At 44.8% G+C, this 22,957-nt stretch overlaps 1 protein-coding gene and 2 long non-coding RNA genes across 3 annotated transcripts in view; 1 reads left to right on the forward strand and 2 right to left on the reverse strand.

Annotated features, from left to right (window-relative positions):
- Positions 1-1,014: 1,014 nt before the first annotated feature.
- On the reverse strand, positions 1,015-16,455 carry LOC138739031 (uncharacterized). Its single transcript, XR_011341965.1, has 2 exons — positions 16,357-16,455; positions 1,015-1,745 (listed from the first exon to the last, which is right to left on the reverse strand). It is a non-coding gene; the product is annotated as an uncharacterized lncRNA (long non-coding RNA).
- LOC138739882 (transcription factor SOX-1-like) lies at positions 12,654-14,299 on the reverse strand. The gene has a single exon (XM_069892395.1). The coding sequence runs from the start codon at positions 13,941-13,943 to the stop codon at positions 12,936-12,938; it is 1,008 nt and encodes a 335-aa protein (XP_069748496.1). The 5' UTR covers positions 13,944-14,299; the 3' UTR covers positions 12,654-12,935.
- A 3,024-nt stretch (positions 16,456-19,479) lies between the features above and the next one.
- Positions 19,480-22,957, forward strand: part of LOC138739032 (uncharacterized) — a 53,258-nt gene continuing 49,780 nt past the window's right edge. The window contains exons 1-2 of the long non-coding RNA XR_011341966.1: positions 19,480-20,195; positions 20,624-20,721. This is a non-coding gene — a long non-coding RNA (uncharacterized lncRNA). The remainder of the gene's footprint in view (positions 20,196-20,623; positions 20,722-22,957) is intronic.

The raw sequence follows: 22,957 nt of genomic DNA on the forward strand, positions 1-22,957 counted from the left end.
GGTACAACAACACCATTTACGAATTTGCTGAAAATACCACAGTATTGAATAAAATGGGATGATGAGTCAGCATAAAAGAAGGAGATTGAAAACCTGGTTAAATGGTGCACCGTTTGTTATTACATCAAATAACCAGACCACACCAAGTGGCAACCTCTGACGAATGCTTTACTGTTAAATTCAAAAATACAATGTATAACGAGAGCTCCTGGAAATGGCGTCCGCCACCAGCCAAGCTCCTTTTCTTTAACTAGCATGTTTTGCGGGGACTCGCGCGTGCGCAATAGTGTCGTGGCGGGTACAGTGGCTGCAGCGGGTGCAGACAGCCAATAGGAGTGGCTGTTTAACAACAACCTCTCACTCAATGTCATCTAAACCAAGGAACTGATTGTAGACTTTACGAAGAGAAAACTAAATGTTGGAGGAACTCCACAGGTCTTGCAGTGTCCTTAGGAGGTATATAACCAATGTTTTGGGACTGAGCCCTTCTTCAATGATCATTGGGGAAGAGAGGTGGAAAAGGTGAGCAAATTTAAATTCCTGGATGTCTCTATCTCGTAGGATCTTTCCTCGACCTAACATACTAATGCCATTGAAAGGAAAGAACGCGTGTCTCTACTTCCCCCAGAGTTTGTGGAGGTTTGTTACGATATCGGAAACCTTGGGAAATATCTAAAGATGTGTCATGGAAAGTGTGCTGACTGGCTGCAACATGGCCTGGTATGGGCTCTGAATGGAAAACCCTGCACAAGGTAGTAGGCAGACCCCAGGACATCACAAGCAAAAATCTCCCTACCATCCAGCAAATCTATAGGGAATGCAGCCTTCGAAGAGCAGCAACAATCATCAAGGATCCACACTACCCAGCACACGCTCTGTTCTCGCAGCTGCCATCAGGAAAGGTGCCACAAGTCTCACACCACCAGGTTCAGGAATGGGTGCTACACCTCCACCATCAGACTCCTCAACCACAAACTCAACCAGAGACTGATTTAAAGACTCTTAATCTGCACATTAATTGTTACTGAATATTTATTTTTTTCTGTATTGCCGTCAGTTTGTTTACATTTTTCTCTTTGTACACATTTCTTTTTTTCTTGAGTATAGTTTAAATAGACAAGTCAAGTTGAATTTATTTGTTGTTCATACCATAAACCTTGCAGTGTACAATGAAAAATAAGATAGTGTTTCTCCAGACCGTGGAGCTGGTTACTTACATGGATAAATTACCTCTGAAACTTTTTTATAAATAACATATCATAAATATTACTTATAAATATCATGTTACAAATCCTAGGCCTGTGTCCCCAAGAGTTCAGAAGCCTCATGGCTTGTGGGAAAAAGCTGTCTCGTAATCTTGTCATGAGGGCTCAAATGGTTCAGTACCTCTTCCCGGATGGCAGGAGGGAGAACACATTGTGGGAGGGGTGTGTGGAGTCCTTCACAATGTGTGCGGCTTTCCACAAGCAACGGACGTTATAAATGTCCATCATGGCAGGGACAGAGACCCCAATAATCCCCTCAGCAGTCTTTACTATCCACTGCAGGGACTTGTGTTCTGAGATGGTGCAGTTCCTGAAACAGGCAGTGTTGCAGTTACATAGGATGCTCTCAATGCATCCCCTGTAGAATGTAGTGAGGGTGGAGGGTGGAAGCTGATCTTTCCTCTACCTCCACAAGAAGTAAAGGTGTTGTTGGACCTTCTTGGCCATGGATCTGGTGTTGGGCAATCACGAGAGATCTTCCTGTGGAATAAGTAGATAACAAGATAAGTACAATAGTGGAAATTCTGCTTGGCCTACAGGACAAATAATCTCAGGGATGTATGTGATATCATTTCAATAACTTTGAACGTTGTATTCTCTATAGTTTGAGAGGAGATCTCGTTGAAACTTTTATAAAATGGCTGAGCAGCTAGGGTTGGAGTTTGTTTCCCCCACGCTAACTCCAGGATGGGGAGACTGAAATGGTGAGAAATGTGTTCAGTCAGACAGTGGTCATGGACAGGTGTTTGGATGTTAAGGAAATTGTGGCACATGAAGATAATGCTGGAAAATGGCAGGAAGCGGAAGATCAGCCATGTTCCTATTGAATGATGGAGCAGACTTGAATAGCTGGATGGCCAACTCCTGCTCATATTTCTCATGTTCCTATGACTGAGACCTTTTAAGCATATCATCCACAAAGTCCTGATTTGCTTCCATTCTGGATTTTGTGGATTGTGGAGGGTCATGTGACCTCTCCATCTGGAACCTGGTGGAGATGTGGATTGTGGAGGGTCATGTGACCTCTCCATCTGGAACCTAATTGGAATTTGCATCACCTGTCAATCAACATTGGAGTCTGTCCACCCATTGATCTACATCTGACCATTGGCTCCTTTAATCATCTAGTGATTACCTGAGCTGGATCCTCCAGCTTACTATACTATAAATTCTATCACATGGAATAGCTTGATCTCTTTTCCACTTCAGTCCTGAAATGAACCCTGCTCCACTCCAGGTTGTGAACTGTGGTCAATGCTAGAGGAGTCTTTGATGAGGTGTGCACTACACAGGGATCAGGGCTGTTGTATATTAGTGTTGTAGCTGTCCTCACATTAGACAAGGAATGCCGGGTTGCATGTTGTAATCCTTGGTTGTTATAAGTCTGTACACAGTTGCTAGTATCAATAGAGTTAAGTCTGATTTGACTGTTGTGTGATTGAGAGTACGAGTGGGTGTTAGCCCTGTTGTGATCACCTTATGGGTGTTTTAATAAAGATCCTTCCTGTGTTCAGTCTGTGTACAGACTCGTTGCTCTTTGAACCACCAAACTTCACACACAACACCCTGATTTTCCAATCTTCCTCTGTGTTATTCATCTGTGTTCATATGTTTGCTCTGAAATTCAGTATGAAAGTCATTATAATTCTTCTCAAAATAATCTTGTTGCAGGATTACTAAATTAATCAGCTCTCATTTCATGGTGTCCTTGTGAACTGTTTCTCTGCCCACAGATGTGGCCTGTCCTGTTGAACATTTCCAGCATTTTCTGTTTTTATTTCTCATTTAACAATAGCTATCCATCCCCTTGTAGTACCTTGACATGTTGGTAGAGAATGTTATAGATAGAGGATTTAGGTTAAAAAGGGCTTAAGTTAAAATGTGATGATTAATCATAAAAGGGGAAACAAGAATAGACAGGGAGCTTACCATAAAAGTTTAGCTGGACAATGTTATAACAAACAGAGATCTTTCATGGTCACAAAGAGACATGTAGGAGCCAAAGATTGATAAAAGAGTGAAAAACAGAATTTAGTGTGTGCAGAGTTCGTAGTGTACGTGACTAACATGATAATTACAGATGCAAGTGTACTTAGAATGATTTTGCACAAACTAACCAATTAAAACAGTGTTAAAGAGGAGGGGAAGGACAAGCAAAAAAGGTATAAAAATCAATGCACTGTATGTATCGGGGCTTGACTTGGCGAGAAGCCAGTCGAGTCCAACTCTGCAGACTTGTAAATAAAGCTTGTCGTGTCACCGACTTTAAAGAGACTCGTGTGAGAATTTGTACTTCTGACAGAGAACATTTGGACCATTTGCCACATCATATACATGGGTTTGATTAAGATGAGTTGTAATCTTATTGTGGTTGCATCTCTGGACCAATAGTCCAGGCGAATACATCAACATCTTGTCAGTGTGAATATATAAAATCAGTTAAATTGTAGGTAAAATGGATAGGTGATACAAATTTACAAGAACATGGTTTACTTAGTGCCATAAAGTCAATTGGCTCATGAAAATAAGAGTTTAAATTGGCTTATGAAAAGTAGGGCAAGAAGATCTTAATGAATGATCCAGAGTGAAACGCTGACTGACCATTTCTACCCATGGATGCTATCTGACCCGTTGAGTTCCCTCAACAGTTCTTTGATCAACAATTGATTTCTGAAAATGGCCCGTGTGACAGTACGGATTCTATCACCAATGTGCATATGTATATTTTGTAGTATAGGATGGTCGTGATTGGCTGAGAGCGTAGCCACGCCTACTGGCAGATCTTAAAGGGTTGTTCCCAGCCAGACCCAGATCATTTTGGACTGGTCGACCTACACGTGATATGCTCCAGTCTTCTAGTTAATAAAAGCCTTGGGTTTAGATCAACCTTTGATTCTTTCAACGTGCAATACAGCCCAAAAATACAGTCAGTGCCCCACACTTCATCAAGAAAAAAAACATTTGCACCTTTAAAGAACTCGAGATGGCAATCAATGCCAGCATTTTTCCATGACCCACAAATCCTGAAAAGTGATGATAAAAAGTGCACGCTGTTTGTGTTTACAATGACCCACCACTTCTTCCTCCACTTCAATTGTGTGCTCACCATTAATCTCACCTGTGCTCACAATTGCTTCTTTTTCATGTGCAATTTCACTCTCCCAATGCTCATCACCTCTCTTCTGCTCACACCAATATAGTCTCACAAAACTGTAGTACTCACCTCTGCCATGCTAAATTATCCAATCAATGTGCTGCGCTGGATGGGTCACGTCTCCAGAATGGAGGACCATTGCCTTCCCAAGATCCTGTTATATGGCGAGCTCTCCACTGGCCACCGTGACAGAGGTGCACCAAAGAAAAGGTACAAGGACTGCCTAAAGAAATCTCTTGGTGCCTGCCACATTGACCACCGCCAGTGGGCTGATAACGCCTCAAACCGTGCATCTTGGCGCCTCACAGTTTGGCGGGCAGCAACCTCCTTTGAAGAAGACCGCAGAGCCCACCTCACTGACAAAAGGCAAAGGAGGAAAAACCCAACACCCAACCCCAACCCACCAATTTTCCCCTGCAACCGCTGCAATCGTGTCTGCCTGTCCCGCATCGGACTTGTCAGCCACAAACGAGCCTGCAGCTGACGTGGACTTTTTACCCCCTCCATAAATCTTCGTCCGCGAAGCCAAGCCAAAGAAAGAACATCAGGAGTAAGCAATATGGAATCAGGCAGCAGAAACTGTGGTTTCTGTTTGGTTGAAGCATGACTAAAGTCAGTTGCATTGTAAACATGTAATTTGATGCATGTAAATCACAAGAAACTATCCAATGTTTAAAAAATGATAAGTTGAAAACACTCAGCAGATCAGACTGTACTGAATGGTGCCTGACTTGCTGAAACAACACACAGACTTCTGGAAGATCTAAGTGGGTCAGGTAGCATCCATGGAAGGCAATAGACTGTCAATGTTTCTGGCTGAACCCCTTATCAGGATGCCTCCAGCATTTTGTGTTCCTCCAATTTCCCAGCTTCTGCAGTCTTTCTCCTTTGTGGGGCATGCTGAATGGTTCCCTCGCTTTTTTTATTTCAGATCTCCACCATCTCCAGGTTTTGTTTTTCAATTGAATAAACAATTCCTGGTCCACCTTCCAACTGATGATATCAGTCGAGTGAAGAACCCTGGGGAGGTTTTTGTTGCCTGAAGGGAGTCTCAGTTAAAACTAGATATTTGCTTCAGTAGGGATACAGATGAGATGTTGGAATCTGGAGCAAAAATAAGCAAACTGCTGGAGGAACACAGTGGGCTGAGTAGCATATGTGAGGGGAAAGGAATTGTTGATGACTTGGATGGAGACCCTGCATCAGGACCTGCATTCAGAATAGCAGGATAATAGGAAGGTTTTATTTAAAAACATATTATTTCACACATCACTATGCTAATTAGACTGAAAATGAGTTAATGGCAACAATATTCAAATTCCAAATAGCTATCTGACATTGTATCCATTATTTTCTTCTCATACTTGGTCATCTGTTTGTTCAGATGATTTCAGATTTATTGTAGGTATACACCGCATACAATCGTAGATTCTTTTTCTGCGGGCGCGGCAGAATTACCACTAAATGGTAGCGCGAAACAAAACTGTACACAGCGTAAACATGTAAACAAATAAAGAACTGTAAACAGGTAACAAATGTTAACAAACCAACTGTGCAATACAGAGAGAAAAAAAATCAATAAAGTGCACAAGGGTTCTTAAATGAATCTCTGATTGAGTTTGTTGTGTCTGATGGTGGAGGGGGAGCAGCTGTTCCTGAACCTGTAGGTAAGAGTCTTTTGGCACCGATACCTCTTTCCTGATGGGTGCAGTGAGAACAGAGTGTGTGCTGGGACGTGTGGATCCTTGATTGCTGCTGCTCTCGGATGGCAGCGTTCCCTGTAGATGTTCTCTATAGTGGGAAGGGTGGCAAAAGCCTTTGATGTCCTGGACTGTGTCCACTACCTTTTGCAGGGCTTTTGGTATTCAGGGGTTTTGGTGTCCCAATACCAGACCGTGATGCAGATGGTCAGCACACTTTCCATTGTAGAAATTTGCCAGGGTTTCTGGTGTCATGAGATAGTTCCTCATTGGGTACTATCCGAAAATATTATACATGGTTCAAAAAGAAGTTGAATTCTTCCATCTTCCCAGACATCTCGTCCTTTCTGAAAGTTCAAATGTTTCGAAATTGAGAAAGGTTTCTTTCAACCAGCTTCCAGTTAGGAGCCATAGAAATCCCCAAGACATTTATGGAGTTAGTTGTACCATAGTTGCACCGAAATTTACCAGGACTGCAAAGTAACCGCCGCCTATTATTCGAGTCTATTGAAAGACTCTGCCCACCCCCCCCCCCCCCCCACCACCCACCCAGCCTTTCCTAACGACAACCCCACCTCCTGTGGTCAGATCGGTGTCACGATTTTGTGCAAACTTTCCGGGATTTCCCCGTGCCGACTTAACAACGAAACGTCCCGCTGTAAACATGCAATGACCTTCTCTGGCGGAGGGAGGTGGCACTCAGTTGGCTCGTTTGGTTTCTCCAGACAGCCTTTGAAACAAGGGATTGCTGACCGAATGCTGAATATCCTTCACTTTAAACTCAAAAATTAAACTGATTCATCAGGCGAAGTTATAAAAACAAATAAAGACCCTTAAAACAGAGGCAGAATCGGGCCTGCATGCTCTGAGCCTTGGACTATCCTTCTCTACCTGCTCGCCTGTACTCCTCCCCCTGTCCCGACCTCTCTCCCCTACCCCTTCCCCCCAACCTTTTTATTCAGGCGCCTGTCTGCTCATACCTTGACGAAGGTACTTCCTATGGATGCTGCGTGACTGCATGGTGACTAAGTTTCTCCAGCACTTTTGTGTGTTGCACTGGACCCCAGCATCTGCAGATATGCGTCCCATGTGGGAAGCTAAAAAACGGAGTCACTCTGCTAACGAATTCACAGCAGTCGCCTTTTTCTGAGTTCAGGGTGGGCTCAGTGCCAGATTCTATTGCTTGCCAGTCCCTTTGACCCTTGAATCAGCTGATTCATGGTGCCGTGATCCGGCAAAGTGCCTGTGACTGCCTGCGTGGAGCTTAGGAAATCTGAATTGGCTGTTAGCAAATGGAAAGGTTCCAATCCAGCCCAGGCAAAGGCAATCGCAAGCCCACGCACCTTTGAAGAGACTGCTGGGGGGAGGGGATGGGGGATCGTCCACGAACACTCGCTCCTGATGTTATTTTTCTGCTGATAAAAATTAAAATTCATTTACATTTAAAATGTAATTTAACATTTAAATGTAGACGACGCATTCAAAGTTGCTGAAGGCGGAACTGCAAGGCGAGGGGATCAAGAAGTAAGGGCAAGGTTTTTATTGCCTGGAGCTAGAAGAATGAGGGATGGGGGGTGGGGGAGGAGAGATTTGCTAGATGTATATAAATTTATGAAGGGTACAGATCAAGTAAATGCAAGCAGGTTTTTTTTAATTGAAGGTAACCAAGGTAAGAACGAGACAGCATTGGTTAAGGGTGAAAGGTAATATGTTTACAGGGAACATTGGGGAACTTCTTCACGTAGAGCGGGGTAAGAGTGTGAAAGGAGCTGCTAGCTGAGGTGGTGAAAGTGGTTTCTATTTTCATATTTAAGAAAATTTGGATCGTATATGAATGGGAGGGGTATGGAGTCTATGGACCGGGTGCAGGTCAGTGGAACCAGGCAGTTCGGAATGGTCTAGATGGGCCGAAGGGCTTGTTTTTTTTTGTGCTGCAGTTTTATTGCTCTATGGATCTATTTAGGGGTTGGATATTTCGCAGCGTTGAGTTTATATGTGTGCATAATTGAATGAGTCTTTTGAACCCTCCTAAAGATAGTCTAATATTTTTAGTTGTAACATTTGCAAACGTGCAACTTGATGTGAACTATTTTCTACTGAGTGGCAAGGCAGCGGATATGAGAAGAAATCACTGGCACGCTGCTCCCTTTCCACACCACTGCTCGCCAAGGTATAGGGCGTTCTCCAGACAATGACTAAAACAAGGAGCCCAATCCAAACATGAACCCAATGTCCACTTTATTGGAAATTGTTTCAACACTGTCCGTACCCCACTTGGCCAAGAGTCTCCCCACTTTTCCGAATACTGCCTGTAGTGTTGGACACTGCCTAATTCACGGCCTAGTTTTCCAAAAGCATAAAAATGAATCCACTCTCGGAAATTCCCTACACTCTAGGTCTCCTCTAACTGCCACAACTCATCGCAGATCAAGCAATGCTAAAAGCACTCAAAGCCCAGGTTAGCGATCAGTCGCAATTGTCCCTGCTTTATAGGTCAACGGGATTTTACAAAGAACGCAGGCGATAGGAAGCATTTACTTTTGCTTGGGTCTGGACCTCGTTGTGAAAGGAGGTGTTGGTCGGGGTTTGTTGCAGCGTGAGATCCCTCGATCGGAGCACATTTGAACAAGCAGTCGGAATGGTCTCCGAAGGTTGCAAAATGGATTTAATGGAGTGTTGGGAAGATTATGGAGTTGGCAGGAGAACTCGTCATTTAAGCAGAAGGATAAACATGATGGTCCATACATATGGAAACTATAAACCGGATAGTAATTTTTGGCTCGCGTTTATAGATGGTTGAGTCTTTGAGCACGTTATCGGATAAATTGCACTGGATCGGCTAACGCAGAGGGGAAATGGTCACTTTCTAAACAACTCACATTGGTGGGGCTTTAATTCTGCCTTCAGTATTAGAAACGTTCTTCTTTGATCTGAGCGACAAACGTGTTTGATTTAGATGCATTGAATATGCTGTGACTAAATAAAAATGACAAGTGGTGCAAAATAATGACTTTTTAACATTTCATTCCGCTTTCCTGGTTTGCGCTGTCTCCGTTGTTTCCCCTGCAGTATGAATCCAACCAATTCAACTGCTGTGGTCCCTAAAACAAATCTAGGCCGCCTGGAAGACCTCTTCGGGTTCTGCGCTCTCCTCGGGGTACAAAGCCCCTCTGAAGTCAATGTGAATTTCGTCCACAATGTTTGCCTAGGCTGCGACGTGATTCCAGCCATCTGGGAAGTGAGGCACTGATGGGAGAAGCGAGCCAAACGCCAGCGTCTTCTCTCGACCTTCGCTAATCGCACTCAAACCTCTCCGCTAAGCAGGCCACGTCTTTCGTCGGCCTCACACCACACTCCCGACACTGACCCGTTTTGAACTGCGCCAGGGCAAGAGGAAGCGATTCAAGGGCTTCCTTGATAAAGTGGTTGTCCCCCCCTGTCCTGTGCCTATTGGAAACACAAGACCGATGGGGAGAAGTTGCTGCCTCGGGCGCACACGGCAGACCCGTGTGACCGACGGAAGGAGCGCGCCCCTTCCCCATTCCCTATCCGCCGGTCCCGAGAGCCAACTCCTACCCTACTGTGGCAGAATTTGCGGGTCCCACAGTGACAACCTCAGAGCCCAACGGGTGCATGGAAACAAGTCGTCCTCGGTCGCGGAGGACCGCCTCGGCAGGGCCCATCTGTAGAAATAACCAAAGCTACTGTCTCCACAAGCCAAACCGAAGTTCGCGTGAATCGACGGCTCCAGGTTTGGCTCTAATTTTTTTTAGGATTTGATGTAGCATAAAATAAACGGCCACACCGCACTTTTTAAACCCCTGAAGTGAAGTCACGATCTTTATGGGGTTCTCCACCGTTTAAGCGCGGCACACTGCCAATTGCCAACCTAGTAGCAGCTTCCACCTGCAGTAGAAGCGCCGACGCTCACCGACGAAGAGACGTGACTTTATTTTCAGAAGCGCAGACGCGCTGCGAGGACTGGCGAATACTCTGCTGCACCTGAGCGAAAAGTTTTCCGTGACTTAAAAATCCAGTTTTTGGAGATGGGGCGGAGAGCAACCTCTGGGTCCCAGCGCACCTAACCCTCTTTAAACCCATTTGTTTTGGACATTGAAACTAAACTGCTGCACGTAATGGAAATCGGAAATAAAAAATAGGAAACTCTGGGAAGGCAGTATCTGGGTCATCGTTCTAAAATGTGAACTCTCTCTCTCTCTCTCTCTCTTGGATGCAATTTGAGGCTCTGGCTTAGCAAAGGTGTAGAAAATGGAGACGACCAGTCAAGTTTTCAGGGAAATTGTCTGTGTAACTCTCAACAAACACTTAGGAGCACCTCTGGAGGGGAAACGCACCACGTACAAAGACATCCCTGTTCGCAATATTTGAAGACATTTATTGAACTTTTGTTATAAATAGCAAATCAAAAAAATGCAAACATGTATAGCATGCCAAAGTTTGTAAAAAAAACTGCGTTAAAAAGGGCTAAACAACAGAAATTCCGCTTGACCAGACCCAGGTATTTCAAGGACAATGCCTCAATCTATTTCAATAACGTGACAAATAAACAGGGAGGAAATAAAGCTGCAACCGAGCACGGCCACTTTGACCCAAGCATGCGATTCTGAACAGACTTTGCATTTAACATGAATTATTAGTTAATTCGTCGGAGTAAAGGATAATTAAAAAAAACATTGCCAATCACACGGATAATGAAGAGAGATACTCGGTGTTGGGACAACAAACATTTACAAGTCGCCAAATTCGTGGCATTAATCTTATGTCAGCACGGGATACAGTTTCAGCAATCAGCCTTCTGGTCTGTTTTGTTTCTTTGCTTGGTGACTATTCGTTAAGGGCAAATGTAGAAATGTGGAACAGTTCAGTACATTGTTCGGCTGTTTCCGTGAGGTGCGCCGAAGTTTATGTACAAGTGAGCCAGCGGTGGACGTGGCAAACAGCCGAGTTTCGGTCAAATTCCTTTAAAATCTGTTGGTTTATAGTCTGTAAAATACATCAATCGCCCTTGTTCTGTATGGTTTAATGAAACAACGCAACTTATTTTTTTCGTTTGAATTCTGCCCCATTCACAGCGCTGTTAGACGTCTCAACCGACATCAGGCAGGCGTTTAACTGGAATATTGTATAATTTAATTTAGAAGTAGAATTACCAAATATTTAGACCGAATTTAACCGCCGGATTACCGGTTTTGTGCATGTTGAAGATAGCGTCCTGCTGTTAGTTTTATATTGATACAGTGACGATACCGATTTATTAAAATATATATTTTCATCGCATTAAATGAAACGGCGTTACATGCAAACGCGCATGCTAGTCAAAATTCAGGCGGCAATTTTCTGAAAGGATCTAATAGATTTTTGGAACACAAGTTTCTATTTGAGAAATTCTGTCAGACATGCAAAGGCCCTTGTTGGGTCCTTTTCTCCTCTTGCTCTTCGTTAAAGGTAGCGGTGACCGTCCCACGACTAAAACCCCCTCAAGAGAATGCCCGGTGGTTCCCGCGGAAAGGAAGACACCATTCACAGAAGTTAAATATAATCTTTTGCCTTACAAACGGCGAGAATTTGAGTTATAAACCCAACGAGCGGTAACATTTAAACGATTAAATTGTCATAATTTAAAATAAAACATGCAATCTTGTTCAAGAAAAGAGAGAAAATCGAAGGGGCTCGTAAATTGACCCGGTTAACGACATTGAAGGTAAAGTGTTGCGGTTTGGAGTTAATGACCAGATTCGATGCTTCAAACTATTTCCACAAGTCATGATATTTTAGTTCTAACCACCCCTAGGATTAGGATTATTAAGCACAGAAATGCTGGAGGATCTCAGCAGGTCTCGCAGCGACCTTCGGAGGTAAGTACTTATTACCGACGTTTCAGGCCTGGGCCCTTCCTTCCTCAAGCGAGAAGGGTTGAGGAGCGAAAAGTCGGTAATATGTATTAACCTGCCGTGGACGCTGCGAGACCTGCTGAGATCCTTCAGCATTTCTGTGTTTTTACTACAATCAGCAGACTTTCCTGTTTCACTCCAGATTAAGGTGTAAACTTTCCTTGCCCAGGCTAGATGGTATTTTCGGTTGTGGGGGGAATTAAATCAAAATTGAACACTACACCTCGTTTCTAAACGCGTTTTTATGTGTAAGGATGTAGTGTCCAAAACCATGTTCCAAAACGGAATTGGGATAAAGCAGAATTACAAATGATAAACAACGCTTTCATGTAAAATTTATTATTTCAACCGAGTTGCTCTGAGCACACGCGTCGGTGTGTTCAGAAAGGTCTTTACGAATCTATTTACATTTGCTGTTGGAATTCAGTGGCATATTTTAGAATATAATTATCTCCGTGATTTACAGAAAATGTTACAATGCAAAACGTGGGAACGGGTTTCAAAGGTAGAAACTCATGAATCACAAACCTGCACCTAAAAGCGACTGAAATCTCCTACAAATTAAGTTGAAAGACTTGTCCAAAACTCGAAGAATTCCCGTGGTGTGTGGGGTGGGGAGAAATATTAGGTGTTGATTTTTCACACAGCTCGTTTCGAGTCATTCTGGAGTGTATGTAAACAGCGAGAGTGCACCGTATGGGCAAATTCCAACAGCCGACAATTAACAGAGTCATTCATTTTCCCAATTGCCCGAGATGATAAATACTGTACAAAACCTTGGTAATAAAACATTTAAATTCTTTTTAAAAGGTGTGTGCACTAGGTTTAGAGGCAGCAAATGTTCGCAGTTCACTCTTTGTTTTACATCAAGAAACCCATTGCATTCTTTCCCGAGATTCAGTATTCACATGTGAGTTAGTGGGATGGTCCCATTGACTCCCGTGGCTGGGCTCTGATAGTTCTGAGAGAGCGGCAGCAGTCTGTTGGCAGACGGGTCGCCTGCTTCTCCTCCACCAGGTAAATACATGCTGATCATCTCCCGCAGGTCCCCCGAGCAGGGGGCGCGGGAGTGTGAGCTGACCGGGGGACTGGGGGCCGGCTCCGACTTGACCATCGGGCCCAGCTGGATGCCGCCGGGGGTTTGGTGACTGTAGCCGGAGGAGAAGGTGCCATAGGAAGGGGAGCCGCTCATGTAGCCCTGCGAGCCGGGCAGCGGGCTGTACTGGATGGGCATGTCGTAACGATGCAGCTGTTGCGGATGGTGGTGGTGGTGGTGATGGACGGGTCCTCCGCCGGCGCTCCCGCCGCCGCCCCCTCCTCCTCCCGCTGCTGCCAGCGCCGGGTGCTGGGTGTAAGACAGTTGCTCCTGCATCATGACCGCGGCCGCCGCGGCTGCCGCGGAACCCGGGTAAGAGCCATTGGACCAGCCGTTGATGTGCCCGTAGGCACCAGCCGCGCCCGCCCCGTCCAGCCGCTGGTTCAAGCCCACCGCCGGGCCGAGTGCCCCGTGGCCTTGAGGCATCAGAGCGGCAGGGAGCGAATACTTGTCCTTCTTGAGCAGAGTTTTGGTCTTTCGGCGGGGCCGGTACTTGTAATCCGGGTGCTCCTTCATGTGCAGCGCCCGGAGTCTCTTCGCCTCGTCAATGAAGGGCCGCTTTTCTCCCTCGGACATTAACTTCCATTCGGCTCCCAGCCGCTTGCTGATCTCCGAGTTGTGCATCTTTGGGTTTTCCTGGGCCATCTTCCGCCGCTGACCCCTGGACCACACCATGAAGGCGTTCATGGGTCGCTTGACGCGCTCGCCACCCAGCTTGCCATTGGTGCCTGTAGCGGCCACGGTCGTGCCACCGCCTGCTGCACTGATCTGATGGCCCGGAGACTGCAGCTCACTCTCCATCATCAAACTATACATTCAAACGGCACCGAGTCTGTCAACAGGCGCGGGCGAGGGTCTGGTGAATATGCGTCCTCGTCCTCGCCTAATTGCAATCCAAAGCGACCCTTTCCTTTTTTCTTAACGCATAAAAAAAGCAGCAAAGTTCTCTTTGTGTAGACCCCCTCCACTGGCTGGAACCGATGCGGAGACTCCCGATTTAGCGCCGAGTACTGGAACCGGTGTTGCGTTGCGAGTTTTGGAACCGGTTCAGAGTTCCTCGGTTTGGAACCGGTTCAGAGTGTCTGGGCTTGGACTCGGTGCAGAGTTGTTGGGGATGCTCCGGTTTGACTGGCTTTGCCGCCGCTCTTGCCCGGAGTTATTCGCTTGTGTTTTCCATGTGGGGAGAAGGTAACTCAGAGAAAGGGCCCCGGGGATGCAGATTGACAGCTATTAAATGAGTTTGCAGCAGCCAATGGGCTGGCGCCCTGGGTGAGGTTGAGTTGAATGGTTGTGACGTAAGGGAACGAATATGTACTAATTAGATAAAGGTTGGGGGAGTGACCCAATGTCCGGAGTTTTTCGGAGGTCGGGATGGGGGGGGGGGGAATGATCGTGACAGTGGGGGCGGAGGAGCTCGGTGTGTGTGCGAGGGAGGCGGTGTGGGGCGGCAGGGGGCTGTATGTGTGTTAGTGGGTCCGTGTGGGAGAGCGGTATGCATGTGCCTGTGGGGGCTTGTGTGTGGGTGTCTGTGGGGGCTGGATGTCAGTGTAGGGGGAAGCTCGATGTTTTCTGGGGGCCGTGTGTCGACGGGGCGTTGTGTGGAGGAGAGGGATATGTATGTCTGAGTGAGGGGGGCGGGTGGAGATTTTCGGTGCCAACCCCGTGAACCTCAATCAGCGCCCCTCGTCGCCTCGTGATGGATCCTGAGGCCACTGCTTGAAGCGAACAGCGTGCAGCCAAAGCAGGGTATGTCCGGATAATGACCCCGCATCTTTTAATAGCATTTAGCCATTAATGAATTTCGGAATCAAAAGCTCGCCGAACACCAAGGAAACCGCAATAATTCTTCCCCCCACCCCCACCCCGAGGAAGTCGTGGCTTCCAATTAGCGATTCCGGCTGTCTTTGCAGCGAGGCCAGTAAAATGTGTCCAATGCCCTCCCTGACCCAGAAATGCTCGATCATCAGCCCAATGCCTCAAACCCACCACAGTTCTCCGATTTGTCCGCACACCCTCAACAGGTGCTGTTGTCAGGTGGCGGGTTGACTGACAGGCGCGACACGTGGCCCTCGGAAACGGCTTTTCCCTTTCGGGTCCCCAGGAGCTGTCCTTCAATAGGCAGAAGAGAGGTACCCCAGCGCCTTGACTCCCAGAGAGACAAGAGTGGGAGAATCGAGCAAAAAAACAATCCGCATAAACGGCTCAATCCCATGCCACCGAATTTCCTTGTAATATATGATGAGCCCAAAATGTTAACGTGTCGAATTACACAAATATTAGATTAAAGAGTAAATCCCACCTTAAAATGAAACGATTGTGTAAGAGTTAATGAGGAGGATATTTGTACTGGGGTCGGATGGAATCGAGTTTTACTTTCCAGTGATTTCATTCTGACATGAGTGGGGTTTTTGGGGGTAGATTTAGATTACCGTTACCATTAATGGTTGGAATTAAACGAGTACTTTGGGCATGTGAAAAGCAGTGTTCGCTGGCTGCATTTGTCAGTTGAGGTGATTTGTGTTAAAAGATGTGACTAAGACTTTATTACGGTAGATGGTGGTTGGAGGTCGGAGAAGGCATTTATGATTCCTCGATGAGTCGTTTTATTAGGTATCCGTGAACTTGTTGAGGCACACATCACTTTCTCACACCCCCCAAACTATAAACGGAATGGAACCCTGTTGTAAATACTTAACCGATCAAGCAGCATCTGTAGAGAGAGAAAATATGACATTGCCCACCATAAAATGGATGCGAATCATTATTTTTGCCTGCCCATCGCTCCTCCCCACCTAACTTCGGGGTTCTATTCTCAGATACAGAAATACTCCTGTTTCTGCAGCACCTGTCACTCCCTTTACAAGGAGTCCCAGTCTCCTATAGAATCAATGAAACGATGTGGTCGCGGTTGTAATGCAAATGCCCTTCAACCACATCGTTTGTTTATTTTATTTTAATGTAACCATTAGATCCAACAATGGGAAAGAAAGAGCTTAGTGTCTCTACAGGAAGGTCTGCAGACGCTGTGATTGTCATGAAGAGCCGCATCTCAAGTAAAGGGATATAACCAAACGTTTCGGGCCTGAGCCCTTCGTCAAGGTATGAGCAAAAAGCTGGCAGGCACCCGATATAAAAAAGGGTTGGCTCTCGTGATTGTCAAAGCTGAACACAACCATCTGGACGTTGAAAGGTATATTAGGTGGGAACAGATTTGAAGCGTCGTCCTTACCATCCGTTCAGGAAAGATTCGTGGGAGGTGAAGGAAAAGGCTGGATGGAACAAGAAGCCCTCCCACTTCGTGTTATGCCGCTAATTGGCTTCCTTGGTGTCCACTGATGGGCTTTAAACAAATTAAGCCCTTTGCAGAAGTTTGTGAAGAATTACCATAGGAACAGAGGTTCATTTGTTGCGCGCACAATGTAGCGTGGGACCGCTCGGCCCCACCGCCGCTGCTTCAAATGAACTGACAGTACTTACGGGAAATCCAATTACATATTAGAATACTCTCTGGGCATTAGCGATTTGCTTCCACGGGGAGGCTAATTATTAAATGAGACGAAGAGGGGGGGGGGGGTGGAATGTAGTGCCTTTGGTGGAATTCTGCGTCGGAGAACAGACGGTCATCGCCGTCTGCTGGCGGTGTCCGTCGGCTGTTGGTTAGTTGCCCGTTTCCGAGCCGCTGTCAACAGAAACGAACTCACACGTCGAGGAATGGCGAACCACACCCACCATGCAACATCACTCCAGGAACGGCGAATTTCAATAAACTCTGATTTACTCGGACCACTTCTATTTTTAAATTATTTCAATTATTATTCATTCTGTTCAACAAGAACGGGTTGGAGGAAGGCCGACGACTTTTTGTTTTACTTTTAAGTGAAAGTTGCACCAAATTTAAAGCTCTGGTCATGCAAAAGAAGGAACTATGGAGATGAAATCAATTAATTCGGGCACCCGGTCGAAGCTCGACTTGGGAGACGGCGCCGTAAACAGTCCTCACAGATATCATTCAAATTTCACAGATGAACTGCTCTGAAAACCTCAATCAGTTTCTAATTGAGGGGAAATAAATTATTGCTTCCTACACTAGGACTAACGATTTAATCATTATATCATACACCATGGCTTTTAATTAGGTTAATGTTGATACTGTATGGTAAAAGGTAATTCAATACATTTCATGATGAATTATATAATTGGGTTAACAGGCAAGCAGTGGGAATAGGCAGCCACTAGATTCAATTAAAGGAAACTCTTGTATAGGATACAGGATGGGGAAAAAAAGGGCACACTCAAACCCTGCACTGATACTTGCAATAAAACACTGGTTAAAAACTGACACAGAAATGCTGGAAGAACTCAGCCGGTCTCGCAGCGCGCCTGAGCCGAAACAATGCCGGTACCCGACTGGAGCGCCGGTAACATGCTTAGCGTCAGCGTGCTCGAGCCTTGGCGGAGGAAAGCAAGGACACGGACGCAGTACCCCCGAGTTCCCGTGTTGCTAGTTCGGCATGTTCTTTGGGGAAAAGAGGGTGATTTTTCCACAGTGCAGATCCTCAGTGGATCGAATGTTACGTTTTCTGGCTAAAAATTAGAACAACTAAATCATTCTAAAAGCTGGCGATATTCTTAATGCCCGCTGGTTTATTATGGTTGGCTGTCTGAGGGGTGGTGGCCCATACTTATTCAAGGATATGTTCTGTAGTGGAATCATGTGTTGCTGTCTCCCAATCGATCAACAGTCGTTTACAATAATACAGAATAATTTGGTTCTCAGTTCCGAACAATACCCACGCTTAATTAACTTAAAATGCAGATGAAATGTTGAATGGTTTTTTTGTAAGTACAGAGCTAGATTAAAGAAGGCCGTGGCATAATGAGAGGGGCTGGTGTGTTCCTGAGGGTAAAGGACACAAAGACATCATTCAGACCCAGGTGCCTGGGAACTGACAGCTCCCTTTACGGGATCAAGTGACTGCGAGATAAAACACAACTTTTAAATAACAGCACTTGGGATTTAGAGTGATTAAAAGCAATTTGATGTCAGAACTGACATATTGAAGCTGAAATAGGACATCACGAACCGCTCTCCTACACCGCTTTAGTTTTGCAAATAAAGTTTGCAATGGCCCGCTCTGTTTTTCATAAAACAAACCACAACTGCATTTACAATATTTCAGTTTAAAGCGTCCAGCAGGAATAGTTAGGGAACCGAATAGTTTCAAACCGATTGAATCGATTCGCGCAAAATAGGTCCTCTGCACAAATGGTCCAGAAACATCGTTCACTGAAAATACTGTCTCGCTTGCTTCAGAAATAATCTCTGTGTCCCAATGCAAGCATTTATGAAACGCCTAAATTAAGAGATAGCAACTGTTTTCAAGTCTTCGTTCAATCAGGCGCCTCGGTTGTGCTCGAATTCGTATCCATGAATACATTTTTAATTAACCGCACAGACCTGGAGTCAAAGACTCGGGATATTTCAAGATAATGTCAAGCAGCATTTTAAACCACTTCAAATCCCACAATTTTCTGTTTTGCAAACAACGAATCAAATGATTATGAGCTGTTGCGAATATTTTTTTTAGCTTGGTTGAATATTAATGAAGATAGTTTCGTATTGTGGGGGACAATCAAAAAATAAAACCAGACTCTTCAAAATAATTGTCGTCTTGCTGAGAGTCTATCTATTTCGCACACTGACCTGATTTGCAAAGGCGATAACAATGCGAATTTTTAAACAGCAAGTTTTTTAATATTTATATGCATGTCCAAAACCCATCCATTAATGAGTAATCCATGAAAGAGTATTCAAACTTTAATACATTATTGATCTTACTCTACCTGTACCCAAGAGCGCAGCTTGATATTTTATAGATATATAATATATATATATATATATATATATATATATGGTTTCACCGAAAACAAATGCAAGTAGGTACAATATAGCGGCAACTTAGGTTATCCACTACCGGCAGAGGTGCCAAAATATCTCCGTATAGCATTCGTTGAACGTAATTAAATGCAAACTTGTAGGTTGGTCTCATGTCTTCTCTTAAACAGGTGACTCTCATTCGGGTGTTGAAGGACACATTTTGTGGCCATCTTTAAGAAGTGGCGTTTTAGGGCATAACGTTGACGATAACGGTAACGGTGAACTGGCGCCTGTAAGATCATAGGTGAACTTTTATCCCAAGGCCCCTTTTCCTGGCGTAATCCCAAATCTCCTGACTCACTTCACATCCGTGAATATATGTACTGGTCTTTATGACTTACAGTGGTGATGTCAGTCCTAGTGCCAATGTTGGTCCAAGTGTCAATGCCAGTATTAGTACCAGCGTTAGGGCAAGGTTTAGTGCCCCATTGCTGAGACCAGACCTCATCCAACGTCCGTCCCAGTTTAGTGCGAGTGCCTGTGCTCGAACCTGTCCAGTTCTACTGCTATTTGTTAGGGCCAGTACTGATCCAGGACTACAGCAATGCTAGCAACTAGTCTGACATCTTCTCGGTTGCACGTACCCATTCAATATTATTATGTAAAGTGAACACCTTATTATTGAAACCCCAAATCTCATTTTGCTATTGCTAAAATGAGATATGGTAAATGTCAGTCGGTTTAAAATATGGGCGCGGGGTGAAAGTTTCATCAAGACGATAAAGTCGAAGGGCAACCGACACAGATCTTGAGCGCGGAACTGTGACAATGAACTCATGTGGGATCCTGCAGCGATCTGGCGTTCGGCGAACTTTTGTAAACTGAAAGACCTCTTCACGTGTTAGTTCTTCCTGCAGACTCCAGTCGTTAACCAGAAATCCTCACACGTAACCCATAAAACGGCGCGCACTTGCAATGAGGGTGGAAATTCTAAGTTCGCCAGTGCCTTGAAATTGCTTGGAGATATTTCTAAATTGTAAAACGGAACATACCAGGCTCACTGCAATGAAGCTGGCGAATATAAAGGCTAAAAGCAGATAAAAACTCAGAGCTGGAGAACATTACACGAGGAATATCACTAATAAAGTAAAACAGCCCAAGTGTCAAGAAACAAAGGATGCAGATTTAAGGTGGGTGGCGAAAGAACCGGGAGTTCTAAGGTTTTTCCATCTCAGCCAGCACGATGAACGGGATAAAGGGCGATGGCCTCAAATTCACTCCGTTTTCCACATATTTAAACGGAAAACAGTTGCGGGCGAAAAGGGTCAGAGCCAGGGGAACCTCACGGGCTGGAGGTGGGAAGCAGCTTTTAGTTGGAACAATTCTATAAAGGTCTGATTCACCCACAGCTGACCCTCGTCCTATAATGGCTCATGTCAATAATGTTGTAATAGGACTTGTGTAGCTGCAGTTTCTCGTTCTTTGTTAGTTGGAGTTGTTGAAATTTAGCTATTATTAAACCCCCTTTTTGTTTAGGTCATTTTGCCAATTTCAGTTTACGTTCTGGTAAATCTTGCGATTTCACGTTACGAAATGTATTTTATTTAATTTGCTCCAGCTCTCTTCGTGTGTCTGGCCTCCGAGTGCAACCTCCATCACGTCCTTCATTTTGTGCGACATTGCCAGCTAAACGGGCCTACTCTCACGGTGCATGCGGTGAGTCCCTAGATTTTTTCTCATTCGTTTTAGATTCAGCTTGATTAGTTTCAAAACGTTAAACATCTTGCTAATGACTTAAATATGGATTTCAGTTTTAACTGTAGGAGCTCAAGGAATTCGACACAGTATCAGATATTCAGTGGGCTCGAGAAAATACACTTCAATATTTAAATATAACGAAATCTCGAGAGTTCGATATGTACCAAATGCGTGCAAACCCTGTGTGTGTGTGGGTGTGAGTGAGAGAGAGAGAGAGAGAGGTTAGTATGTTGTGTGTGTGTTCATAACTCGAAACTGCCACTGTTGTTTCCTAAAACGATGTCAAGAGTTGTTACCTGTGAAGCCTTCGGCTATAATGAGAGAAAGGGGACGCTCAGTTCGCGGAGACTTTGAATTAACACGTGTGCAAGTAGTTTTATGTCTACTTCTCTTTCAGTCATTAAGCATTTCAGATCTATGATGTCCAGATTAGTGGTTTTAAACAAAATAAAATCAACGCTCTAAATTATTGAAGGAGATTCTGTGTCAAGTTGTGCTCGTCCCTGAAAAGGTGGTGGTGGAGGTGGGGGTGAGGGTGGGTGGGGGGGGGGGGGGGGGGGGGGGTGGGGTGGTGGTGGAAGAGGGGGAGGAGTTCCATCTAAAAATGAGTTTGAAAATCGTTGTTTCCTTTAAGAAGGCTTTGCCCGCCCCCACCCCCCCAGCTCTGTTTGAGATTCTCATTTATTTCACCCACTCGTCTATTCAAACCAATGGATCGTTAATCGTCAATCTTTGAAGTGGACAGCCTTTCTAAAATTATGATTTAACTTGTGACAATATTTGGCGAATTTCTGCAGTCCAGTTCCCCACGCTTGGCCATTTTATTGGAACTTTTGAAAAAAATCTACAGAAGTGGGCAGTTGGAGGCTTGTCTAACTATTGACCCCAGCGTGCGCGGTCACCGGGGGTACACCAGTGGACTGATGTCCAATCTTGTTATTGTGTGAAATCTGACCATAAAGAAATCGATAAAATAAAACGGACGTGTAATGGGTTAATTGACTAGAATTGCTATCATGTTAAAGCACCTGTTCTGATAAGGAAAACAGCCAGACGTAATATTGTTTATCAATATTGACTTCGCAAGTCGTTTCGCCGTATTATACTGGGTCACTTCCAGCCACGCTGCGAATACCGGGAAATAGATGAGTTATCTCATCCCCATCAACTTACCTTGAGAGTAAAAAGGTAGTTAAAGGTAGTCCTGGCAACCAGGACAAGTTTTCTTTCAATCTCGCAAAGTAATGATAATGGTAGTAAGGTTTTTCTCAAACCAAAACCAACAACTGATATTCCGCCATAGAGCCAAATCTTACTAAAAGAACCGCAATCCGCCAACAGTCTGGAAAACCAATAAAAAAGACATTTCAACTGTCAACAATCTTAACCCTATCGAGCGTCGCCATTCACTCAGGGAGAGTGGCTGACAATTCGCCTCTTAACCTGCAGTTAAAGTGGGGCTACAGTTTAGACTTTGAAACACCTCGTCTAATTGAACACGGATAAGATGGAAGAAATAAATCGTCCCGGTATTTTGTGTGTGTGTGTGTGTGTGAATTCCATTTGATTGCTCATGTGTAAAATTCAATCTGTGATTACACGGGCCCTTCGAGGCTCGCCATTTCAGCAAAATTCCACCGAGTAGCTTTAAATCAAGTCTGAGAAGACTATCAGGCAATCCAATAATCGTTTAATTGTAGGAGCCACACATCTTAATGGTAGAGACGATCTGATCCCAAGTATAACCATTAGAATTTTAATACAACGGAACCCTCTATTTATTCATTCAGTAACTTTCTATGATATTGCGGTCAACGGACTCCGAAGGGCCACTATAAGTATCAACATTTCAGAGAGAAGTACAGACGGGTCACGCCCGTGTGAAGTTAGACTTACACCGATGCTTCCTTGCGTCGTCTTTAGCAGAAACGCGCATTTTGTTGCCGATCAACTCGATTTTAAAACCTAGCTCGACAATTTTTTCAAAAACCGTTTCATGTTTGCGGAGTTGTGTGGCCAAACCGCACAGCGCGAACGTCTGTAGCGGCGACACAGGAGCCGGATCCGCCACGCTCGCTCAACACACACTGAATGGAGACAATCAAATTGAATTTATTATTAGAAAGATTTTAAAAGACAGTTTCGAGTTATTGTTTCTTTTTGCAAAGGGACCCTTCTTACATAATGAAAAGCC

This window comes from Narcine bancroftii, chromosome 7, assembly GCF_036971445.1.
Source record: "Narcine bancroftii isolate sNarBan1 chromosome 7, sNarBan1.hap1, whole genome shotgun sequence".
Lineage (NCBI taxonomy): Eukaryota > Metazoa > Chordata > Chondrichthyes > Torpediniformes > Narcinidae > Narcine > Narcine bancroftii.